The sequence below is a fragment of the Corvus kubaryi genome, unplaced genomic scaffold, assembly GCF_017639235.1.
Source record: "Corvus kubaryi isolate FWS band 111438036 unplaced genomic scaffold, C.kubaryi_AGA036_p1.0 37354, whole genome shotgun sequence".
NCBI classification, from domain to species: Eukaryota; Metazoa; Chordata; class Aves; order Passeriformes; family Corvidae; genus Corvus; species Corvus kubaryi.
Window position 1 is genome coordinate 13,756,693 of NW_024581116.1, and position 22,006 is coordinate 13,778,698.

The 22,006-nt window shown below is 40.0% G+C and overlaps 1 protein-coding gene and 1 long non-coding RNA gene across 4 annotated transcripts in view; one reads left to right on the plus strand and one right to left on the minus strand.

The window, feature by feature from the left end:
• Window positions 1-10,254, minus strand: part of LOC121666991 — a 19,623-nt gene extending 9,369 nt beyond the window's left edge. The window contains exons 1-3 of one of the 2 annotated variants that reach the window (XR_006016869.1): window positions 9,923-10,254; window positions 3,813-3,891; window positions 3,278-3,668 (exon numbers count right to left, since the gene is read on the minus strand). This is a non-coding gene — a long non-coding RNA (uncharacterized LOC121666991). Of the gene's footprint in view, window positions 1-3,277; window positions 3,669-3,812; window positions 3,892-9,922 lie in introns of those variants that run through there. The other variant, XR_006016870.1, reaches the window with a different exon arrangement.
• A 113-nt stretch (window positions 10,255-10,367) lies between these two features.
• The window catches only part of MBOAT2 (membrane bound O-acyltransferase domain containing 2), a 94,607-nt gene continuing 82,968 nt past the window's right edge, over window positions 10,368-22,006 (plus strand). The window contains exon 1 of one of the 2 annotated variants that reach the window (XM_042033054.1): window positions 10,368-10,546. In XM_042033054.1, coding sequence (XP_041888988.1) covers window positions 10,475-10,546 — 72 coding nt within the window. In that variant the 5' untranslated portion in view covers window positions 10,368-10,474. Of the gene's footprint in view, window positions 10,547-10,841; window positions 10,954-22,006 lie in introns of those variants that run through there. The other variant, XM_042033055.1, reaches the window with a different exon arrangement.

Here is a 22,006-nt window from a genome sequence, read left to right on the forward strand (position 1 = left end):
CAACGGCTCCTGAGGATGGTAATAGAATACACTGCAACCCAGGACATAGGGTTAAACCTTACCTGCTAGAGGACTTGGCATTTCCCTTTGATGAATTTTATGAGGTTCAAGAACAAGAGTTGGCCCATTTCTTGAGCCTGTCAATGTCCTTCTGAATGTCAGCACATGCATCTGGTTTCAACCACTCCTCTCAATCTTGTATTGTGTGGAAACTTGCTGTGGGTTCACTCTGACAGCACCACCCAGCACAGGCCCTGGTATCAATCCCCGTGGTACTTTATTAGTGACTGACCTCCAGCTGGACTTTGTGCCCAGCAGTTCATTCAGTTTTCAGTCCACCTCAGTGTTCACTTATCTAGTCTGCACTTTGTCAGTTTGTCTGTATGGACACAGCATTGAAAACCTTGCTAAAGCCAAGATAAATAACATGCACCACTTTCCTCTCATCCACAAAGCCAGCTTTTCCATCACAAAAGGCCATCAGATTGCTCAGGCAAAGTTTCCTCCATTTACATCCATATTGACAACTCCTAATCATCCTGTCCATGATATATTTGAAAATAATTTTCTTGAGAATTTGCTGTATTACCCTCTCCCAGGGGTTTAGGTGACGCTGACAGGCTTGTAGTTCCCTGCATTCTTCTTCTTGCCCTTCTGGAATACAGGATGGGTATTTGCTTTCTTACAGGCCCCAGGAACCTCCTCTGATTTCCACAACCTTTCAGATACAATTGAGAGCAGCCCTCCATGCATGGTTGAATCCCACCAAATCCTACTGACTTGTGTATGCTCTATTTATTTAAACATTTCCTAACTCAATCCTCCTCTACTGAGGTTAAGTCTGCAGAGCTCCAGACTTTTCCACTGATCTCCATGGCCTAGGATACCTGAAAGCAAATCTTACCAGTAAAAACCAAGGCAAGTAATTTAGTTCTGTGGTATGAATAATTCAGTTTTATTTAGCTGTAATATTTTTGTATCTGTATTAGAAGTAGCAAAGGAATGCAGGCAATGACTGAGGCCAGCCTCCTGAGCATCCTGTACCTGAACAATATCTGTTTAAAACTACTGTTCTTAGTGGTGAACATGGACCCTGAAAGATGAAAAACTGCTATAAGTAGCTGAGGGCACTTTCCTGCAGAATCATACTGTGATATTGGCAACATAAATCTAGTCTAGGGAAAGAAATAAGAATGATAAATCTCTCACAATACTGGAACAATATTTTAATTATCATAAAAAAGCCAAATCCCTCCTTGTGAAAAGAATATGAGGAAAGCATTCTTTTTTCAAAACCCATAACTTTTATACCTAAATACTGCAGATAATGCAAGAATAAAAGTAATCATCATCATGCCTTCGAGAACTGAATTTTGAAGTTTCTGATCAAATTCCTGTTATTGTATTGTTAAGGAAGTGGCCTTGTTCACTGAGCTGAAGCAACACTGGAAGAGCTTCCTGTTTAAAGCAGCAGGGGATGCAGCCCTGAGAACATCAATCACACAGTTCATTATATTAACTTGACTGGAGCATTGCAGGAACAGGGCTCCAGTCAGCTTCAAGGGTCCCCTGCAGTGTTATACACGGCAAGATCCTGCAGTTAGTATTTCTTCACTGTGACACAATAACTCTCCAACTGAAATGGGAAGAGATGGAAAAACTTTACAGCACTAGGGAATTGATCAGCAGTTTAGCTTTAGCATCCTGTCTCTCCCTAGTATCTTTCAAAAAGGTGCAAAAATTTCAGAAGTCAATTACATAATAACCTACACATAAGTTTCTTTGACAGAGCAGTAATCGCTTAGCTTAGTAACTAAAAGTCCAAGGCTTAAAGATTTATATCCTTTGTGATTTTAAATTCTCTGTACTGTAGCTCTTATTTTTTAAAATACATTTAAGGCGGCTTTTCTTTTCTGGTAGTGATTTCCAGAGAATAACTACATACTTTTAAATTTGTTGTCTGTTCTACATTCTTTCACAAAACTTCTAGACAAGGAGATACAGCAGTTCTATAAAATCTTTAATAGTCAATTCTTTATTAAAAGTAAATGTAATCATAATTGGTCAATAAAAATGCTAAAACTAGGAGCAGGATCATCAAAAAAGCAGCAATGTCAGACAGATTTGCTGTCTACAACAAAGATCTGTGGACAAAACATCATGAAATGGACTATTCTGACCTGCATAGCAGTTGATGTTATGAAAAGATTTTGTTATATGCAGACAAAAATCCTGATTTTCAGGGAAGTGATGAAGGCGCTACCAACTTGAAGAAAGAGGTGGAACACTGCCTTTTCATTCAGGCTGTTTAATCATTCATGACCCTAAATACTCACTCCTTGATTAAAGTACAGTTTAGAAACATTAAATTTACTTTCATCATAAACACCTATCTCAAAAACCATGGAGGAGATAATAAGCAAATCCTGCTTTTACACACAATGTAAAGGGTGAAAAGAATGAAGCACAGCAGGATAAATATATCTAATGATTTGATGATGATTTAACTGAATTATCAAGGAAAAAGAAAAGAATTTATATATACCAATGAGTATATTCAATTTAATAAAACACTTCTTCAGTTTCCTAGATAGGTTTTCTGGAAAATAAATTTATATCCTAAAGTGTTTCAGGTAAACATAGTGCAATTTTAGGAAGAGTGCTCCTTGACTGAATGGTTGAACTTTATGCAAATGGCTTCACTTATGCAAGTAACACCACTTATATAAATGGAACACATATCTGAGCTTGTATATGACTTGAAATAACCCTCATAAACCTCAACAAAGATACAAGTATGTATCTTTGACTACTTGTCTCGGTTTGAAAGACAGGTGTCTGCTAAGGAAGGCAGGAGTCTCCCTTGAAATGAAAAAAAATGCAACCCCCTTCCCTCCAAATTATCATAATTTTGAAATTAAGGGGCTTTTAGGCAAAGATATGAGGAATAAGAATAACAGTTCTTTACTGTTATATATCTATATGTGTATAACCAGTCAAACAAACAACAATAACTATGGCAGTAACAGCAGACAGAAGCACAAACCCAGTCCCAGCCCTCTCGGCTGTCAGGCCCTTTCCCCTCGGGTGCAGCTCCGCTCGCAGCCGGCAGGGGCGCTGGCGGCTCCCGGTGAGCAGGGCAGGTGCGATGGTTCCCCCGCGGCTGCAGGGGGCGCTCCGGAGCGAGCTCGGGGAGCACGCGGCACCGGTGCCCTGGGATCCGGGAAAGGGATGGGACAAAGGAGCTTCACAAACCCCTGGGCAGCTGATCCCGGTGTCCGGCCGGACCCTCAGGAACAGCAGGCTGGAACGGCAGGGACGAGCACAAATCCCGGGTGGCAGACGAGATGTATTGAACTGCGGAGCTGCAGCGGGAACCCCGGAGGTCTGGGCAGGCAGGGTGTGCGGGGCTACAGAGTAGCGAGGGCTCAAAGCAATGGCGGGGGCAGGGAAAGGCGGGCTTGGGAATCCCAGGGTTTCTCTTGTAGAAGGAAGGCAGCTGAAAAGCAGAAGCCTGCCATGCTGACGAATTCCTTCCAGCCTCTCTCTCCGTCCGAACGCCGGGAACTAACAGCCCACAAGCCCAGGTGAAAGAGAGTACTACAGTTGGACCCCTCCCTCTGTGGCCAGGTCTTTTGTTTTTCTTAAGCACCCAGTAATTTGTCCCCCTGGCAACGTGTATGGAGAAAATTCTTTAAGAGAAAAAGAAAACACAAGAACTCCTAAAACCCCAACGCTACTCTTCCCAGAACTTACTTTACTTACTAAAGTCTTGGGCATGTTGTTCGGAGGACTAAGCTATTATGACTTACCTCACAAATTTGTATTTGGAGAATGGCTCATGCTCCATATCCCCTTATGCTTGCAGATGGACACTCAGCAGACAGCAAGCTAAGATACAAGGAACAAAATTAAACTTTAGTGGAGTATTTCTGTGTTCAGTGGCTGACAGTGTGAGGCTCTTGGTCCACTTCCTCTCAGGTCTGTAGATCTCTGAGCTCACCAGCCTGTCCTGCTGCTCTGAACAGTGAAGGCTCAACCACTAGGACAGACAGCAACAGCTTCTCGCTTGTTGTACAAAGCAAGAGAAAGGCACTGGTGAAGCAGGTGAGTCCCAGAACAATAGCAAAAACATCCAGTGACCCAGTGACGAGCTCAATTGCACCGGGCTGTTTCTGGCTGCAGCAGACAGGTTGAACATCCCAAGTGCCTACCTTCCATTCATCATGCCACTCAACCTGGTTCTGCCACACACCACCAGTTCTGATGACTAAGAAGTCTGTCATGACCTAGTGGCTGTCAAAGAGGAGGCACCTCAAGCCGTGCTGACTGATGTTGTTGGAGTCAGAAGCAGCGAGGGAGGAATTTTAAGAGCAGGAGTCCCAATAGTATGTGGAGAAGAAGATAATAGGAATGATGCAAGAAGTGGGAATGAAGTGTTGTACATCCAACCTTATCCTTTCTAGCGCTGATCTGTGCAATTGTAATAAAGCATTTAAAATGAATGGCAGACAATGAAACTAATAAGGTGCATGAACACTAAAGATGTCTTATGACAAAAACTTACAAAATGTTTCAAAAATAGGAGGATAATTTAAACTCAAATGAACACACAAGACTAACACCAGAAACTCCTGAAGGAAAATTTCCTCCTTCTTCCTGAATAGAAATATGATAAGATTGAACATGATAATGCCTAAGAACAGGGAGAACCACCCCAAACTAAGTACCAATGACCATACGGACTGAGAAAGCTATTTAGTGCGAGCCAGTCCTGGGATACAGAAAAAGAAAAAGCCATAGTTCTCCCTTTCTCACCTTTAAGTTAACTGTGAACTTGAAGTATCCAAAAGGAAAACTTACTTGGTAAGCCTAATTTTAAATTGCATTTTTGTTATTTACTTTGCATCCCCTCCTACAGTTCAACCTTTGCTCTTAAAGTAAACTCATTTTATTCTGGAAGCTTATCTTGGCATTAAAAGCAACTCTAAAGCAACCTTGGGATAAATAAGGCCCATTATTATTTGAAAAACAATTAATCAAAATAAACAAGAATCTTAGTCCTATCTTGTTACACTCACCTAGGGCAAGTGGGAGGAACCTTGGGAACTGAGCTCTCTAAGTAGCAAGGATCAGTTTGAGAACTTGTAATATCTGATAGCAAGGAAAGTCAGGTCTCCCCTTTCAGCTAAGGAGACACAATACACAGACAGCCCAGAAACCTGAGAAACTTGTAAAAGCTGTTATTTCCATGCCCTGCTGTTACAGTACGACAGGAAATAAAACGAAATTATATATTCACTGCACACTTATTTATATACATTTCATCTGAATATGGGTTTTTTTAACAGTTAAATCAATGAAAAAGGTAGACTTGCCAGTTCTTTACTACTATTTTATAGTAGTGGGTTCCTTGCAAGGTTATCACCAGCCTCTCCCATCCACTGTATCTCCCACAGTCTATAATAAATATTTAATTAAGCTCAAAACAACTGTTCTTAAACTCATAACCAAGCTTTGAAGTTCATTGCTTTTATTTCAGTTCTGAAAAAAGGGCTTCTGTTCCCTAAACTTTCCAATTATCAGTGACAACAAAACCCCAACTGCCTGTGGCACTGGTTATTACATTTTGAAACACTGTCAGTTTGGACTGTTTCTCCATAAAGAATTTTTTGAGTAGAATTTGCTTTTAAAAGGTAACCTATTTATCAGAGTAACTTCTTGTTGCAGTCAGTTGGCTTGACCTTGTCATGAAAGCAGGAAGTTCCTTTATAAGGAAATTACAACTTCCAAGATCTGTACATAAGAGTTGGTATTTACAGCTGAACAATAAGCTTTAGTCAGCTTTCACTCATCCTTCTTTAGAAGCTCTGCCCGATTTTGTTAACAGATTTTGTGCTATAATTAAAAACCAAAATGGTCTGAGCTGAACATGACTTTTTTTCAAGAGACACTGATACATTTCTCCATAAGAGAATTTCCAGGATGTATGCACTTAGAAGAAAAAAAGTTGATCTAAATCAATTTTATGATTGAAACTGATTGCTGCGTTAATAACAGAGAAGGTTGTTCACTCTCAGAACAGCTCTAAGACTAAAATAAGTCAAAAATCTGAAACCAAAGCATTCTGCTAAAAGAGCCAAAGGGAGACTTTATCTATCTTGTATCTAAACTGCGGAAAGGTATTTATATCTTCCCTCATAAGTAGAGAGAAAGACAAACAAATGTTACTTGAACTAGCAATCAACAGTATCATCATGAAGAATTCCTACAAATGTTAAGGAATTGCACTGAGCACTAAATTACTAAAATAGCAGAAATGGCTTATTAAAGGTTATATTAATTCAGAAAACAGCTGATGCATGTGAGGCTTACTGTGCTGTGCAGAATATTTGAAGATATAGCAAAATGCTGCTTTGCAGGAAGGGTGAGACAAAAATACAAATAACTAAATTTCAATAGTAGATTTTTAAATTAAAAGTATTTCCATTTGACTGGCATCAACCTTTGCAGAAACATTCTTCTCTTTGGAAAGAAGTCTCAAATATTTCAGGCTAAGCAAGCCACATAGGAAAATCTTAAAATAAGACTTTACTGTGGAAAAGTGGTCAACTCTCTAACACTGAAACTCATTTTCCTTTTCATTTATTTTGCTAAAAGGAGTTTCAGTAATTGTTCCTATTTTCTGACTGTGAATGTGTTCCTAGAATGGCCTTATTAAACAGAGGAACAAGAACTGTACACAATGGTGCATCTAGTAACTTTATCCCTTCCTGTCCTCTGCCACAAAATACTTCTCATTTTGTTATTTTATTGTAGAGTGTCATATGGGAAGACTGGTATTGTTAGCACCTGAGTATCTTAAATTATTATTCAAATAAACAAAGTTGATGGGAAGCCTGTAGTGTTTGTTACTTCATTCTGACAGACTGAGGAATCTCTGTAGGGCTGAGATGCCTTTGTGATTATTTTTGTACCCAAGAACTATAAGTATTTATGGGACCATAAAAACGTAATCAGAAGTAGAACATCAGAAGTTGTTTGTGGTATGCCAAGCCACTCTCCTGGAATTACTTAAATCACCACACCCTCCTGCATTTTGCCTGACAGCCTTTGGTGGAAAGAATTTCCTTGTGGAAGTACCACTTCTTGTTCTCTCACATGAAAATATTTAGAACAGTGAGAATATAAGTCACGTTTATTGAAAACTGTCCGATTCCCATGAAATTTTACAGATTCACTACTCTCAGTACATCAGCTTCTGTGTATCACTCACCAGCCTTCTTTTTCACAGCATCATTTACCTTTCAGGACCAACTGCATTGTCACTGTGTCAATGTGATGCAGAACACTACCTGCCACCAGAAATTGTTTCACCTTCCCACACTCAGTATTCTCATACAGGCAGGAAGTTCTCTGAAAACATCTGTAATAAAACCTTCTTTCAAAGAAAAAAAAATAGGAAAAGCAGAAGACCTAGTTTTACTGCAATGCCAGTGACAGCTCCTACCATACATTTATATAGCAAACATCAAAGACAAGCTACATTTTCTCTGTCAGGAATTGCTTATTTTCCTGTTACTTTCTTCTTAAGCAACATTTGCACACCTCACTTTTAATTGAAAACTTAGATTTTCAGCTCTGTGGGGCAGGACACCTTTTGTTCTTCCATGTAACCAATCTCCCCCACAAAGGCTGGGTTTCTACAAAGAGACTGTTATTCTGTAACTGTTATCAAGATGTATTTCCGTAATGTTGTGTTCCCAACACATGCCTTCCTAAATAAGAGCACAAGTAAATCTCAAAACACATTTCTCCACTGAAAACTTGCGAAAGACATAATTATGTAACTTAATGACAAAGGTGCAAACTATTTATAATACTACTGTGATACATAGTATAGATGTATCTTTCACAGATGAACTCCTAGGAACCTAGGAATCATCCAGGAAAGAATATTTTTGCTATTTTCTGAGCATTGCAAGAACATATATGCTGACAAAAGAATAAAACTTACCAGAAAAATAAAAGTTTGTGTTTTAAATCCAAGCAACATTTATGCTGGGCTATCATGAGTTTGTTCTCAGGCATTTTGTTAATTGGAAGTAAGGAGTTCATTCATCAGGTCAATTATTTGCTGCAAGTATTTCATCAAAGTGTCAGTGATGGCACCTCCATGGATTTATACAGATACACCAGAATAATTTCTTGTGATTAGACTGATTCAGAATTAGCTATCAGCCTGTTCTAAAGCAGCTCTTTTGTGGCTTCATTCGAGAATGTTTAGGTTAAGATTTCCAAAGATTTCTGTGTGTAGGTATGTATCTTCTTAACAAAAGAAAATCAGATAAAGTGAGCCGAGTCTTCATGTACATATATACATATGTATAGTGTAATGCAAACTGCACGGAGCCTAATGATACTGCACTCCTATAGTCACACATACATATATAATTTGCAGGTTTAGATTTAAGAAACTGATTCAGAATTAATTGGGAAAAGTTCGGAGTTTTTTTTCCCCTTTCTGAAAGCAGCTCTTTTTGCTTTACTACAAGAACATTATGCTATTGCTTCAGCAGCTGCAGATGCTACCACAATTGTAATTGCCTGTCATGCAGTGAAGAAATCTAATTAAAATCACTTATTTGCACCTATTAACCAGTCTCTTTAAATTCAGACAAAAGACCTTACCACAAGCTAAAACATAAGTACAGAGTGCAGTCTGCAATTCAGTAAGAGAAAACACGTGTGTTTTCAGATAATTACACTTACCTCCATTTTCCTCCTATTAGCAATTAGTATTAACCATGAACTTAAATGGCTATGTAAATCACTACACCTGGCCACTACTCCAGACACACTGAGACTACTAGCATGATATTGAACAATGCATTTCATCTTTTACGTGCTTAAAATGGTGACATTTTTTGTGTTGAGGGCAAATCGGTGATTGCAGCATGGTTTAGAGGTGCAACACACAATAATTGTAAAAAATATTTGATAAAGGGCAAGAAAAAACTTGCACTTTTATCTCAAAAGACACAGGGTTCTCAAGCAGTTTTATAGATAAGACCAGAATATTCCTTTGGAACCTCCTTCACCATATCTTTTAGAACAATTAACGTTTCAGTTATTTCATAGGAAAAAAAAAAAACAACCTACAGAAAGCTTTAATGTAAATAGGCAGGCAGAGCACTAAACCAGAATGGCTTGGTAAGTAGCCTACTGCACAAGCTCATCAGGTAGAGTTTTCTGCACTTCTCTAACGTGATGCATTCACTCAAGCCCTTACTCTGTTTCACACTGGATAGAGTTGACTGGACAGGTGGAAGCCTGGTGCTGTGCACCAATTCAGTACTATTGCCCTCACCACATCACTTTTTGCTTTCTTTTAGGAAACAGCACTGCTAGACTGAACCCACTGAAGAAGTACTGATGCTTTTACCATTTCATGCTTCTGTATTCAAGAAATAGGCCAATAATAAACTAAAAACTGTCTTACAGCCATGATAGACAGACTTCCTTAAGTCCATGGGTGGCTGTAAGAATAGGGTTTCCTCACGCATTTTTTTGCCACTTCTTCAGAGTTCCAGGCCAACCTTACGCCCTGTGTGTACCCATCACTCATACCGCCCTGTGTACGCCCCTGCTGAGCGCCCATGTGCCCGTCTGGGCGAAGGAGGGAAGGTTCCAGAGCTGGACGTGGGCTGAGCTCTTCATTGTCTCAACAGGTATCTGGACCCACACGGTCTGGCACTACCCTCAGCGACAGACACCTTCTCAGGGGCTACCTGAACCGCTGGGCACCGACCCCGCCAGCACTGCACTCCCTGTCCGGCTGTGCCTGCCCACCCCGCGCAGGAAGGTGCCACTTCCCATTAGCTGCCGGCATCCTTCACCCACCCGCGCCCTCAGTGCTCACCCCGCACATCGGGGCGGAGGTCAGTGCTCAGAATCACAGAACCGAACAAGTAGGAAAAGACTGCGAAGCTATCGAGTCCAGCCTGTGTCAACTAGACCATGGCACTGAGTGGTCTTTCCTTAAACGCCTCCAGGGACGGAGACTCCACCACCGCAGACACTAGTGGGCAGCCCATTCCAATGTCTAATCGCTCTTTCTGCGAAGAAATTCCTTACAATGTCCAACCTGAATGTCCCCTGGCGCGGGTCGAGACGGCGTGGGGCCCTGCGCGGTACCTGCGCGGTGCACGCAGCTCCCGCCCGCCCTCAGCGCGGAGCGGCCGCCGCGAGGCCGCCTCGTCCCGCCCAGCCCGCCGGGGGGCGGGGATTGGGTGAGCCCACCCGTCACTCCGCGGCGCCGCCGTGCATCGATTGGCCAGCGGCGCTGTCAGTCATCGGCGGGACCGCGCCCGCCCCTTGTTGTCACGGCGCCGCGCGGGGCTGGGGCCGCTCGCGCCGCTGTTGTTGCCGCCGCCGCGGGAGCTCGGGTGGGGAGCGGCTCCCCGGCCTCGCCATGGCCACCAGCACCACGGGCTCCACGCTGCTGCAGCCCCTCAGCAACGCCGTACGCCTGCCCGTCGACCAGGTGAGGATGGGGAGGCGCCTGCCCCGCCGCTGCTCCCGCGGGCTCGCCGGGGAGGGACCGCACCGCGCCCCCGCTCCGCGCCGTCCTGCCCCGCCCCGTCCCCCCCGCGGCCCCTCCATCTATCCGTGGGGCCGGGGCAGGGCAGGCGGCTCCCGGAGCGGGTGGCGGCCGCGGTTCCTCTCCACACCCGCGGGCGGGGGCGCCGGGGCGGCGGCCGCGCTCCGCGGGCAGGTGCGCCCGCCCCGCTCCGCGCCCGCCCTGGCTGGTCCAGCATCCCGCCCGCATCCCACCCTGTCCTGCCCGGCCCTGCCTGGCCCTGCCTCGCCCCAACTTGTTGGCATCGTGCGTCGGCCAGATGTGGATCCGCAGCTGGGAACGGGGCCGGTATCAGCTCAAGGGTTGGAAAGGTTGGGTAATAATTGCGAATGCAAAACAGCGCGCTGCGCCTGGATGTGCCTGCCAGGGGGGTTTACACGCGGTGTTAAATAATAATGTGCGCTGCACACAATGCTGCTGGGAATTCGTATGTACTTTGTAGGCAGAGCGTTTCTGTGGTATCTATTGTCCAAGTGATATAAAAATTCCTGAAGGCTGTTAATCCTGGTGTCTTCACGAAGCATCAGAAGATTACAAAATAAGATTGGGAAATTGAGGTTTGCTGAGTTTTATCACTGAAGTTGGACCATAATGTTTGTTTATGGGGGAAGTGGTCTAGACCTCCTAAATCTACAGAATATTTATGTATTTATGGATACATAAGAAAAGTAATCTGAAGTAACTCCTCATACAAATTTTGCAGCACCAAGAAATTTCATAGTAGGATTTTTTTTTTTTAATGGCTCCATTAATGTATGTAACGAGTGAAACACATCAAAGAAAACAGAGACTTTGATGGCTTGGTTTTACAAAATACACCTAATAGGTGAGGGAAGTAACTGGAAATGAAATACAGAGGAATGAGCATGCCTAGTGAAAGTGTTTTGGATGATTGAGCTACACACTTATTCTTCTTTTTTCTTTCCCTGTTCCCCAGCCATTTGTTTGAATGGAACCATGGTTAAGGATATACATGAAAAAGTACCTTCTAGAAAACTCATAAAACGGGCAAGTTGACATTGAGCTTGCTATGATGGAATGGATACTGGGCACCCCTTGCAATGATACCTCTGGCTGGGATCGATGGCACCTCGTGGCTTGGTGCCTCATACCTGCAGGCTGTAAGCTGCTCTTTCCCGGTGCCCTGTGTTTACTTCCATAAAATGTTCGCCTTGTACGGGGTACTGTAAAACACATTAGAGATGACCATCTTTTAATGGCATGATGCTGGTGGTGTATAATTATCTACTCATATTAGTAGTCATAAATTTAATTCATTTACAACATAGTGTGGCTACTACCAAAATTGTTTTACTATTGTAGGTATGGCATTTTGATGATAATGAAGTTACTTTTTATTAAAGCCTGGAAAACTTCCCTGTATTAAATGTTTTGCAACAGATGTTCCTGTAGAGCCAAGGAGTTTTTATAAAGTACACTTTGAGGTCTGTTGGAGCTTTTGGGAATAATCACATTGGAGGGTGGCTAAATATGTAGTTTAGAAAATTTGTTATAAGTAGTTGAAAGTCAGGCAAACATTGTTTTTGGACATCACTGGATTGTACATAATATAGGTCCATTTGTGTATGAAGAGCACTGGTTGTAACTGGAGTATGAATCGAAGAGCTTCAAAATTATGCTGCACTGAGGAGAACACATCTATTAAAAAATCTGATTAAAAAAAGCAAAGTTATTTTTTTGTAACCTCAGCTCAAGAGTTTATCTTGATAGTAAGTTTGTAATACAGAAAGAATGTGAATTGTGTTCAGTGTAATCGAATCAAAGGGAGTGAAGGAGATAATAAGGGCAGAGAAGAAAAAGAAAGTGCTGATACTCTTTGGTGTGTTTGCTCAAAGATTATGCATGACATTTGGTGATACTATAGGCGTATTCAGAATGAAAATGTGGCACTACTTTGAAAAAATAATAGAAGAATGAAGTTTTTTTGATTCGTACATTGTTTCTACTACTTGCTCCAAATCCGTACTATGACTACAGTCATACCAATATAGAAGCTGCTTGAAATAGGTGCTCTGGTGTAATACCAGGACTCAGAACTGCTGGAGATCAGTAGGGTGTTTTTTTTTCCTCCACTCAAGTTTCAGTTTTGACCACAAGTAGATACTAATCTTTACCCAAAATGTTGCTTAAATTGTGCTTTAGGTTTAACCCATTGCTATCGAATTATCCTGCTAAGGCGTGTAACTCTTGGAAGAGAAATTGAGGTAGCATGTGTCCATGTTGCCTTACTCTGGTGTTCAAACCAGTGAATTGAGAACCTTGTCTATTTGGCAGTGGATGGAAGTAGAAATTTAAATTCAAGGTGACGTTGCTATCTCTAAGATTAATCAATCAGATCCACATCTCTGTGTGGATCAAGTGTGAGAAATTGGTTACTTTTTTACTTAATGCTTGGCAGAACTAGAGATAGAGATCTGAGAACAGCGTTGGTTATATCGTGGTTGGAGATCAGTGCAAAGATGGAGGATGAGCTGCATGAGAGCCATTTGACACAGCAGTCTCCTCCATGTGCCCAACTGTGTTGCAAAAAGAAAAGCTTTGTTGCTTTAACAATTTGCTGTTCCTAGACATTTTTTCTTGGAACTAGTGTACTAGGTAGCTAAAGGAATGGAGAAGAACTTGTTTTCTGCTTGTGTGTGTATCCCCCAACAAGGTATTGTGCAGTAACTTGTTGCTGTGTTAACACTTCCTTTGGGTCTCGTTTTGTCTTGCACCAAGTTTACCGAAACAGCTACTTGGAAAAGTTAATGTGTTCTTTATAGGCTTCTTGGGCCAGTTTTTCTGTTGTTATTTTCAGTCATTTGGTGAAAGGGAAGAAGATGCTTGGTGTGAGCAAGAGCCTACAGCAAACTTGCCTTTCTCTGTATTTTGTAGTAGGAAAAAAAAATTAGTTCTTGGGAGTGAAAAGCCGCGTAAAAACTGTTTCTTTTCATGTCTTGGAGAACGTAAGTTGGCTGCTCAGCAAAGGAAGCATTCTGTTGACAGCTGCGGCACATTAGGTCCTTAAAGTTAATGAATGAGTGAATGAATATTAATGTACTGCATATTCCTTGTGTCTTCTCAGGGGAGAGAAGGAATCCAAGTAGCCATGTCCTTCCCACCTGGACAACTTCCCAAGAGAAGTATGGGAAGGTTTATCATAAAAACTTGGCTGCTAGAGTGTCACATGTTGCATAATGCATTGAGGCTGTAACCTGAATTATTTTATTGTAGTTATATCTCTTACCTAGCCTTGTATTTTCCCTGTTTGCATGTCATATTTGTGCCTCTGCTTCTTCCTTCTTTCTCTAAGGTGAAGCCTGACAAATAATGTGTTGGACCTTGGTCTGTGTCTAATTCTATCACTACCTTGCTGATTTTCTATTGATAAGTGACTTACCATGTTGATGTGTCAGCTTACTTGTCATTAAATTGGAAAGATTTAAATTTGCTGTGACAATGATTCTAGGAGAGCAAAGCTTTCTTTTTGGTCTCTGTGGGGCTAGGAGAGTTCAGAGAATTACCATTGCTTTCACTGCTTCCACCAGAGGGAGCAAAATTTTTTTACTGAAGATGGACAGAAATCATAGAGGTTATTACTGCCCTTCATTTGTTATAGAAATAGATAATTTGTAGTAGAGGAATAGTTGAGCAGGGGAGATAGGAGACTGGCTATGACAATATGTGAACATCAGCTTTTTACATGAGTTGTCTAAGAGATTGATCTTGAGATCCTGAAATACAGTCTGAACTGATTATCAGTCTGAGCTTCAGTGATTATCTTCTAGATAAGAAAAGGAAGAATGTGGCTCCAACTGCTAACAGTGTAGTTCTATGAAGATATGTGGACAGAATAAAATGTCATGCTTATGATTATGCACTTGACTTAAACTCCAGGATGTAAAAATAAGCAGTGTTTTTTCAAGAGAAGAAAAAAGAAAATTCTGTGCATTTCCGCACTTTTCTTTGTTTTTGGTTTGGGTTTTTTTTCCAATCTAGTTTTAGCTTTTGTTTTGTTAAGTCTGCTCATTTGTGTAGAATAAATACAATTTTCTACATGAATGCCATCAATCTTCAAAGAATCTAAACTGACCTTTTTTTATTAAGAATAGACATAAAAATTCAAATCCTCCTAAACATGAATTGTATAAACTACACAAACTTCCTTCATTTAGTGATTATAAGCCAGTTTGCTGGCTTTACATAATTTTCTGCATGCCCTTCCTTGTGCAGAGAGTTAACCAAGTTGCTTTCATCATGCCCTTAACATACTTGGTTCCACATAAAAGCACTGACGTATGTTGAGCCTGTGTTTCACCTTTAAGCCCTCAAGGAGAGTGGGCAGGAATTTTTTCCTTGTATACATCTATGAAATATTTATTTCTTACATGCATATGATGTAAGAAAGCAATTTAACAATTTTTTTCTCCTTTATTTTGATGCCTCAGAGATGAGCGCAGCTGTAGTTTGGGGAAAAGGCAAGGCTTGGAGGTGGTGTAGGGAATTTTGCTGTGAAGCATTATGTGCCTGATTTGCCTACAGGGTACATCTGAGTATGTATCCTAGTCGATCTGTTATTTCACAAAATTTTGAGCATTAGCGATGCCTTATCATCCCTTGCTTTCTGCCAACATAGCCTCCTGAGGGCTGAAATGTTTTAGTCTGATAAAAACCTTTTTGTCTAAACATGGAATGGATATCAAAATGTTTGTCCTGTATAACTGTCCAGAATTTAGATGGCCTAACACTTGACTGAAGCATTATCAAACTAGAAAAAAGAATAGAGTGTCCCAAGTTTCCTTCTTTCATCGTTGATTCTTAGGCCCTTGTGTATGGTTGTGGAACACAGAGCAGCTTGTTACTGGTTTTTCAGATGTGACCCAGGAAACTTACAAGTAGTAGATGTGAGTAAAATTAGCATTCACGGGTGTGTAAAATGCAAACACTGAAGGTAAGGGAGTGGTAGGATAAGCAAGTTGTGCCCCTACTTTGCCCTGTACTTTCCTTATGTGCTGCTAGCAGCAGTCAGGAGAATGAAGGGTGGATGACAAAGCATGATCTTCTATGATGATAGATGGAGACTGTAGTGGGTGAAAAGAAGCTGGAAATAAAGTTCTGTTCTTCATTCTGTATGTGCTCTTCTCAGTGACTGGATGTTTTGAATTGTTTGGATTTGCTAGCCAAGTTTTTAATGGTTTCTTAACTTCCCTTTGAACTATGGGAGGGGAGGGAATGTATCATCAGAAGGGTCGTCTGCAGTGACACCTTTCCCAGGTCTTACTATTAGTGGTTAGGTGTTGACTTACTCAACAAACAATAGGTAAAGACTTTGCAATGAAAAATACGTAGAGAAGGATGAAACTGTTGGGATAAGAGAAAAAATTGACAAGAGAAACTGACTGTCTTGAAGGAAGGGGTGAAATCTGTCATGAACAGAGTTGGAAAAGAAAGCAAACACTGGTTACAGTGTTAGAAAAGATGGGCCGTTTATTAAGCAATAGAAAGATTTAGTGCAAGAAAGAAATACATCTCTTTAATTCAGGTTCATGAATATTGTTGTGAGGATGTAAATTACATAGCTGCTTTAATTCTTTAGTTTTTACAGAAGCAGCGGTGAATTTTGTTCTCTCACACACTTTCATACTGGGTATGTTTTCTCCAGTTTTTTGCAAAGCAGTGGAAAAACTCAAATATAGTTACACCTAAGGTTTCTACAGTAATCATCTAAACTAAACACTCTTTACCTGAATAGCTTATAGTCAACTGTTTTATTTTGTCACATTGTTTTTCACATCCTTAGGCAAGTCATTGAGGTGGTGTAAATGTGAACACTTACCTGTGCTCATGACAGTACAACTCATATCTGAATCCAAAATGGGGTTCAGAAGTTGCTATGAAAATACTGCAGTTCAGGAATGTTGAAAAGAAATAGTGGAGTGCTTAAAGAAAAGTCTAGTAAAGAAAAAATAGTAAGGCATTAGGAAGGTAACAAGAGTCACTTTTTACTGAGTACATGGTTATCACTGTGTTGCTTTCTGTTTCTGAAGGGTTTCTGCTGTAAATCTGTTATACCACATCTATGTTGATCTTTTGTCTCTGTGGGCTTTTTCTTGAGTACTGTGCTGACTTCATGCAAGAGTTCTGAAAACCGATACAACTGAAATAGATGAGTCATCTTTATCATTCAGTCGCCCTGACATTTGTTGACTTCTAACTCCTGTTTGCCTGTTCCCATGTTGACCTAATGAAGCACTGTGATACATCCTTTGCAGCCTTGATTACAGAATACTTTCTTCACATTTATTATTTTGACTAATGTGCACTTTTCCTGAGTAACAGTTGCCCTTTTTTTTTTTTTACTTGTTTTCCTTGAATGAGGGAGTCCAGACTGGAGTTTTATTTTCTCCTGAAAAATAAGAACAACTACATTTACCCAAGTGAAAATCTGTTTGCTTGATGCGTGCATCTTCACAGTATTTGTGTTACAAGGAAAGTTGATGTAACTCTTTGGTATGGATATTTCATTTTCCTTCTTTACTTTGGGAAGTACTTTAAATTCAACATCAGTTGAATCAACATTGCTAGTCTTTTAGCACTTGTTCAAGTGAACAGATCTGTTTGAGAATTTCAATTTGTCTGCAAATTTAGATAAGTGCTAGTTATGCCTACTTGTTTTAAGTGATCATTCTCGTAGCTAAGCCATCTTTTGCAAAGGAAAACTTCCATAGCTCTGCCTTTTATTCTAGAATAATATATCCAAAGGTGAAGAAGCTATTTTGGTTTGGCTGTAATGGTGTGATTTTCTGTAGCTGGGATTTTGGTCTTTTCTTCTATTTCCAGTTAAAGTGACCTAAGCTGCAGAAGTTGTTCTTATTCTGAAATGTGGCTTATGAGCATACTGGTTGTATAACTACAGTGGTATATTCTATACTGTAATGCCACCTGTATAGATAATTTTTAACCTTTCTGACCTGCCTTTTGGCTGAGTAATGCTCTTGATTCTACTGCTTCCTCTCAATCTTACATATATATATAAATGCACACATACATAAAACCCAAATTATTCAATTGACTAAGCATGTCATTGAAAAAGTGGACTGAAGGCCCAGACTATAATGAATTGGGTTTTAGTCTTCATGGTGGAAAGGCTAGAAAGAATTTGAGGTCATCACAGGTCTGCAGGAATTGTAGAAGTTCAGTGATGGCTATGATTGTAGAAGGTCTACCCATAGAATACATTAGCAAATTGTTTTCTGTAATGGAATTGAACGTAAGCAGTCAGATAAAATATTTTAATATTGAAGTATAATTCTAAATGTTACTAAAGTATTATTTAAGATGGAGTTAATTTGAAAAGATATAACATCTCAAAGTAGTGTCCATTACTTGTACAGATTGCTGCACACTGCAGATGTTTAAAGGGCTGCTGTTGTGATGCTTGGAGGTGAGGCTTGGCTGATCTGATGGGGATGCTTCCTGAATTGGGAAGAGCAGGAAGATAATAGACATGGAGGAATACAGACTGAGTTAGATAGTAGTTCGTTCAAGGGGGAATGTAGTGAAGCCCCCTCCTATTTTTTTTCCTTCCCAAGGAGAGCACTGAGAAGCTGACCATTTTAAAGATGGGGAATACTTGTTCTACTTGCTGATTGAAATGGCTATTGTCGTTACCAGATTTCTGCATGTTATGTGGACAAGAGCCTTACTTTCAATGTCTGTTGCTTATTTTAAGATGTGTTTCAGTTTCTCACATACCAGGAGAATATAATTGTAGTGAAGTAGATATTAATTGAGAAAATGTCAGTTTCTGGTTGCATTTGAGAAGGATACCTCCATAGATGTTGGTTATTTTGCTTTATTTTTAAATGCCTAGGAAAGTGAGTAGCTTGTAAAGCTTTTGCAAGATTTCAGACACTGTAGTGGTTCTCTGGATGTTAAAATAAAAACTTGTCATTCAAATCCACATTTGAATACCCTGTATTTATAGATAACACAAAGAATAGAAATTTTCAGTTCCCCTGGAGCTGCTAGATGGAGCTTAAAGGTTAACTAGGAAAAAAAAGGATAAAAGAATGTAAGAGTAGACACACAGGATGATAAACATAGCTGGAACTAGTGGATAAACACATAATGAGGAATACAGAGCTAGTGGATAAACACATAATGAGCAATGTAGTGGGGCTTTTGGCAAAGTTCTGTAACAAGAAGTATCAGCACATGCCCAAAGAAAAGTTCAAGGGAAGGTCACCTGTAATATTGAGGCATTCATTGAGTATGACCACCAGAGACACCTTTAGATGACCCTCTAGGACCATAAAAGGGCTTCCAGTAGGAGGCAGATGCATGCAGATTAGTTCTAGGAAAAATGATGTTTATGTGTTAGCTAGGAAGTACTCTGTAATGAATATGTATGATCATGATGGAATAAATACCCTGTTGTAGTTTCATGACACACATTTGATTAAAGGAAATATCCTCTGAAAGTGTCCAGCACTGTAATAAAGAATGCCTGCTTTCTAATACTTCAAATTGTGTTAGTTTATTTTCCAGCTGATTTTGTTATCATTGTACTGCTGATACATGTGGCAGAGTAGAGATTTTGAGTTCATCCCACTGTGTGCATGTGCACTGTGAGTGTGTGATAAAAACCCATGGTTTTAAAAGCACAGTAACTGAGTTGGTCTTTGTTTAGAACTGTGTTTTGCCAACATAATGCCAGTCTGTGGTATTTTGATGTTGTAAACTCTTTTTCTCTGGTAGTCTGAGATCTGCAATCCTTAACTGGCCAAACCAGTTTTTGCTTGACAGAAGCAAGTGGTTTATGTCCTTATTGTTTCTAAAGAGAGGAGAAAACAAAACACACAAGCAAAAAGACGGAAGCCAGGATTCCTATTTCACCTCTGAACCAAACTTGCATCCTAGATTGGGTATTTCCATGAATAAATAGCTTTTATGTTTGACAACACAGTATCTATAATGCTGAATCCTTAGGAGCCTATCAGAGAGAACACCCTTCAGCCACCATCTTCCTATCCTTAATAAATTAGTTTTGGTTGTTTTCACTATAAAATGTGTACATTGATGTTTCATTTTACATCTTTAGTCATACAGTTTTTCTTAGAGTAATTCTGAGTAATGATATAGTAAGTCGTCTTTGAAAAAGCTTATTGGATTTGATGCTCATTTATTGCACAAACCAGATTACTATTGCCCACATCGTGTTGTTCATGATGTGCTTTGCTCTCCGTAACATACTTAATTGCAAACTGGAAACAGGGAGTTAATACTGGAAATAGAAATAATATTACTAACCTATGTCATAACTGGATTTGATGTTTTGGACTGAAACCAGCTTGGAAAAAAACCATTTAGGATCTTATGAGTAAGTCCTTTCAGCTGCCAATAAATTAATGGGAAGATGAGGTATATGTGTGCAGTATTAAAAAGCATTTGTCAGTGATGTTGATGTTGACTAACACAAATGGTTAGAGCGTGCACTTGAAGGAAGTGGCTGGTATTAGAAGGCTGTGCTTGGAGTTTTCATCTGAAAAATGTGTCCCTTCACATTGGATACTGTTTAAACACTCAGTAATACAATCTTTGCTACAAAGAACATAGTGCTGTAATACAAACATCTCCCATACTGACATGATTTCAAAAGAACCACTGCTGCTTATCCTCCATTTCTTCATGTTTCACCCAGGAAGCAAGGTTGAGACTTCAGGGCAGGAGTGTTAATTAGTTGTATTTTTGTCATGTAAGGCACTGGGTATTAATTGAATAAAAAATGATTTTGGAAGCATTTTTGCTAGATTTAGGATCCTTTCAGTTGAAAGAGGAATCTTGTTTCTTCCTATCATTCAGAGAAGAAAGGTTCTCTGAACTACTCTTAAGTATCTGTCAACTTTATCAAATACCTTTGCCAGTATCTCTGAACTCCTCTTCCTGACATTTCCCAATAAATTGAAGAAAATTACCAAGGAGTTTGATTTTGATCCTTGTAATAGAATTGCTTTCTTTCAGCTTTACTGTGGAAAATGTTATTTTCTTTTTTCTTTTTTTAAATTTTTCTCCCTTTAATATTATTGGAGCAACTTTCAGGCAGTAGTTGGAAAATTGACATTGGTATCAAATAATGGTCATTCTCACTTTTCAGTTCTTAGCTGTCTGGCATTAGGCAATTATTGGATGATTGTACAAGTTGTTTTTATGCTTGATGAAGGTTAGAAATTCAATGGGAGAATATCCATCAGTGCTGCTGTCTGGTTGTTGTGGAGAAAACATTAACTCCCCCCCTATGTTATAACCAACTTTTTGTGAACTCTTGTAGATGTTTTTCATTCCTCAACTGATTGTTTTGGTGGGAAAGGGAAATAGTTTTGACTTAACTTGGAGCAGGAACAAGAAAATAATGACGTTTGAGGAACAAGGCACAACTGATGCTTCATTAATTGTGTTAAGGTTTGGCAATTTTTGGCAAGTATGTGTCAACAAACATGGTGCTTGAAGAAATTTGTGTTTAAAATGTTACTGCTAGAGTAGCCCTACAGATTTAGAAAAAATCATTAAAGCCTCAGCTTTAAGGTCTTCTTAAGGTGTATGTACATCATTCTGTCTTGATCCTCTAGCTCTTGCAAGAACTCATTTCAAAGTGGTTTTGTAGTTTAAATTCTATTTTTTCCCTAAAAAGTATTTTTTTTCTCTAGTAGCCATAGATGTTGAAAAGGAGCTAAAGGTGGGAGAAGAGGAATGCTGCTTAGTGCACCTTGCTCACAGGCCCTTTCAGATGAAGGAGGAAGCATATGTGATAACTTTGTTTCTGTGGTAGAATGGAGGGCCAAAAATTACTATAGGCAGGGAGACAAGTAGTGCTGGCATCTTGCACCTCAGAGAGATTGAATTCCAGGGAGGAAATGTACCACGGTGTGGTAAAGAGGGGGAATGGGAGTACTCCTAAATCTCTGTCTGCAGAATTGTCATAGCCACAGGTTCTTGACTGTTGTCTGTGAAACATCTTAAACTTGTTATTTTAGGCTGTACACGTGATCAGGTAGGCTTCAGTGCTTCTGCTTCTATCTGGGTAATCTTTTTTCAAAGCCTAATTCATCATCAATAAACACAAGTACCTTCTTATTTTTTTTTCAAGAATAACTTAGAACAAACAGACAAAAAAATCCACGGAAGAACACAATCCCCAAGCAAAATAATCAAACAAAACCCCCACATCAGCTTTAATTCGTCCAACATGTTTTATTGAGGCTACAGGCATTCATTGCATTTTAAAGGTTTGAATACTTATTTTTCTTCTTATTGGAGAAAATTTGTTAAAAATGAGAAAACAGAGAAGCAGCAAGACAAGGTAAC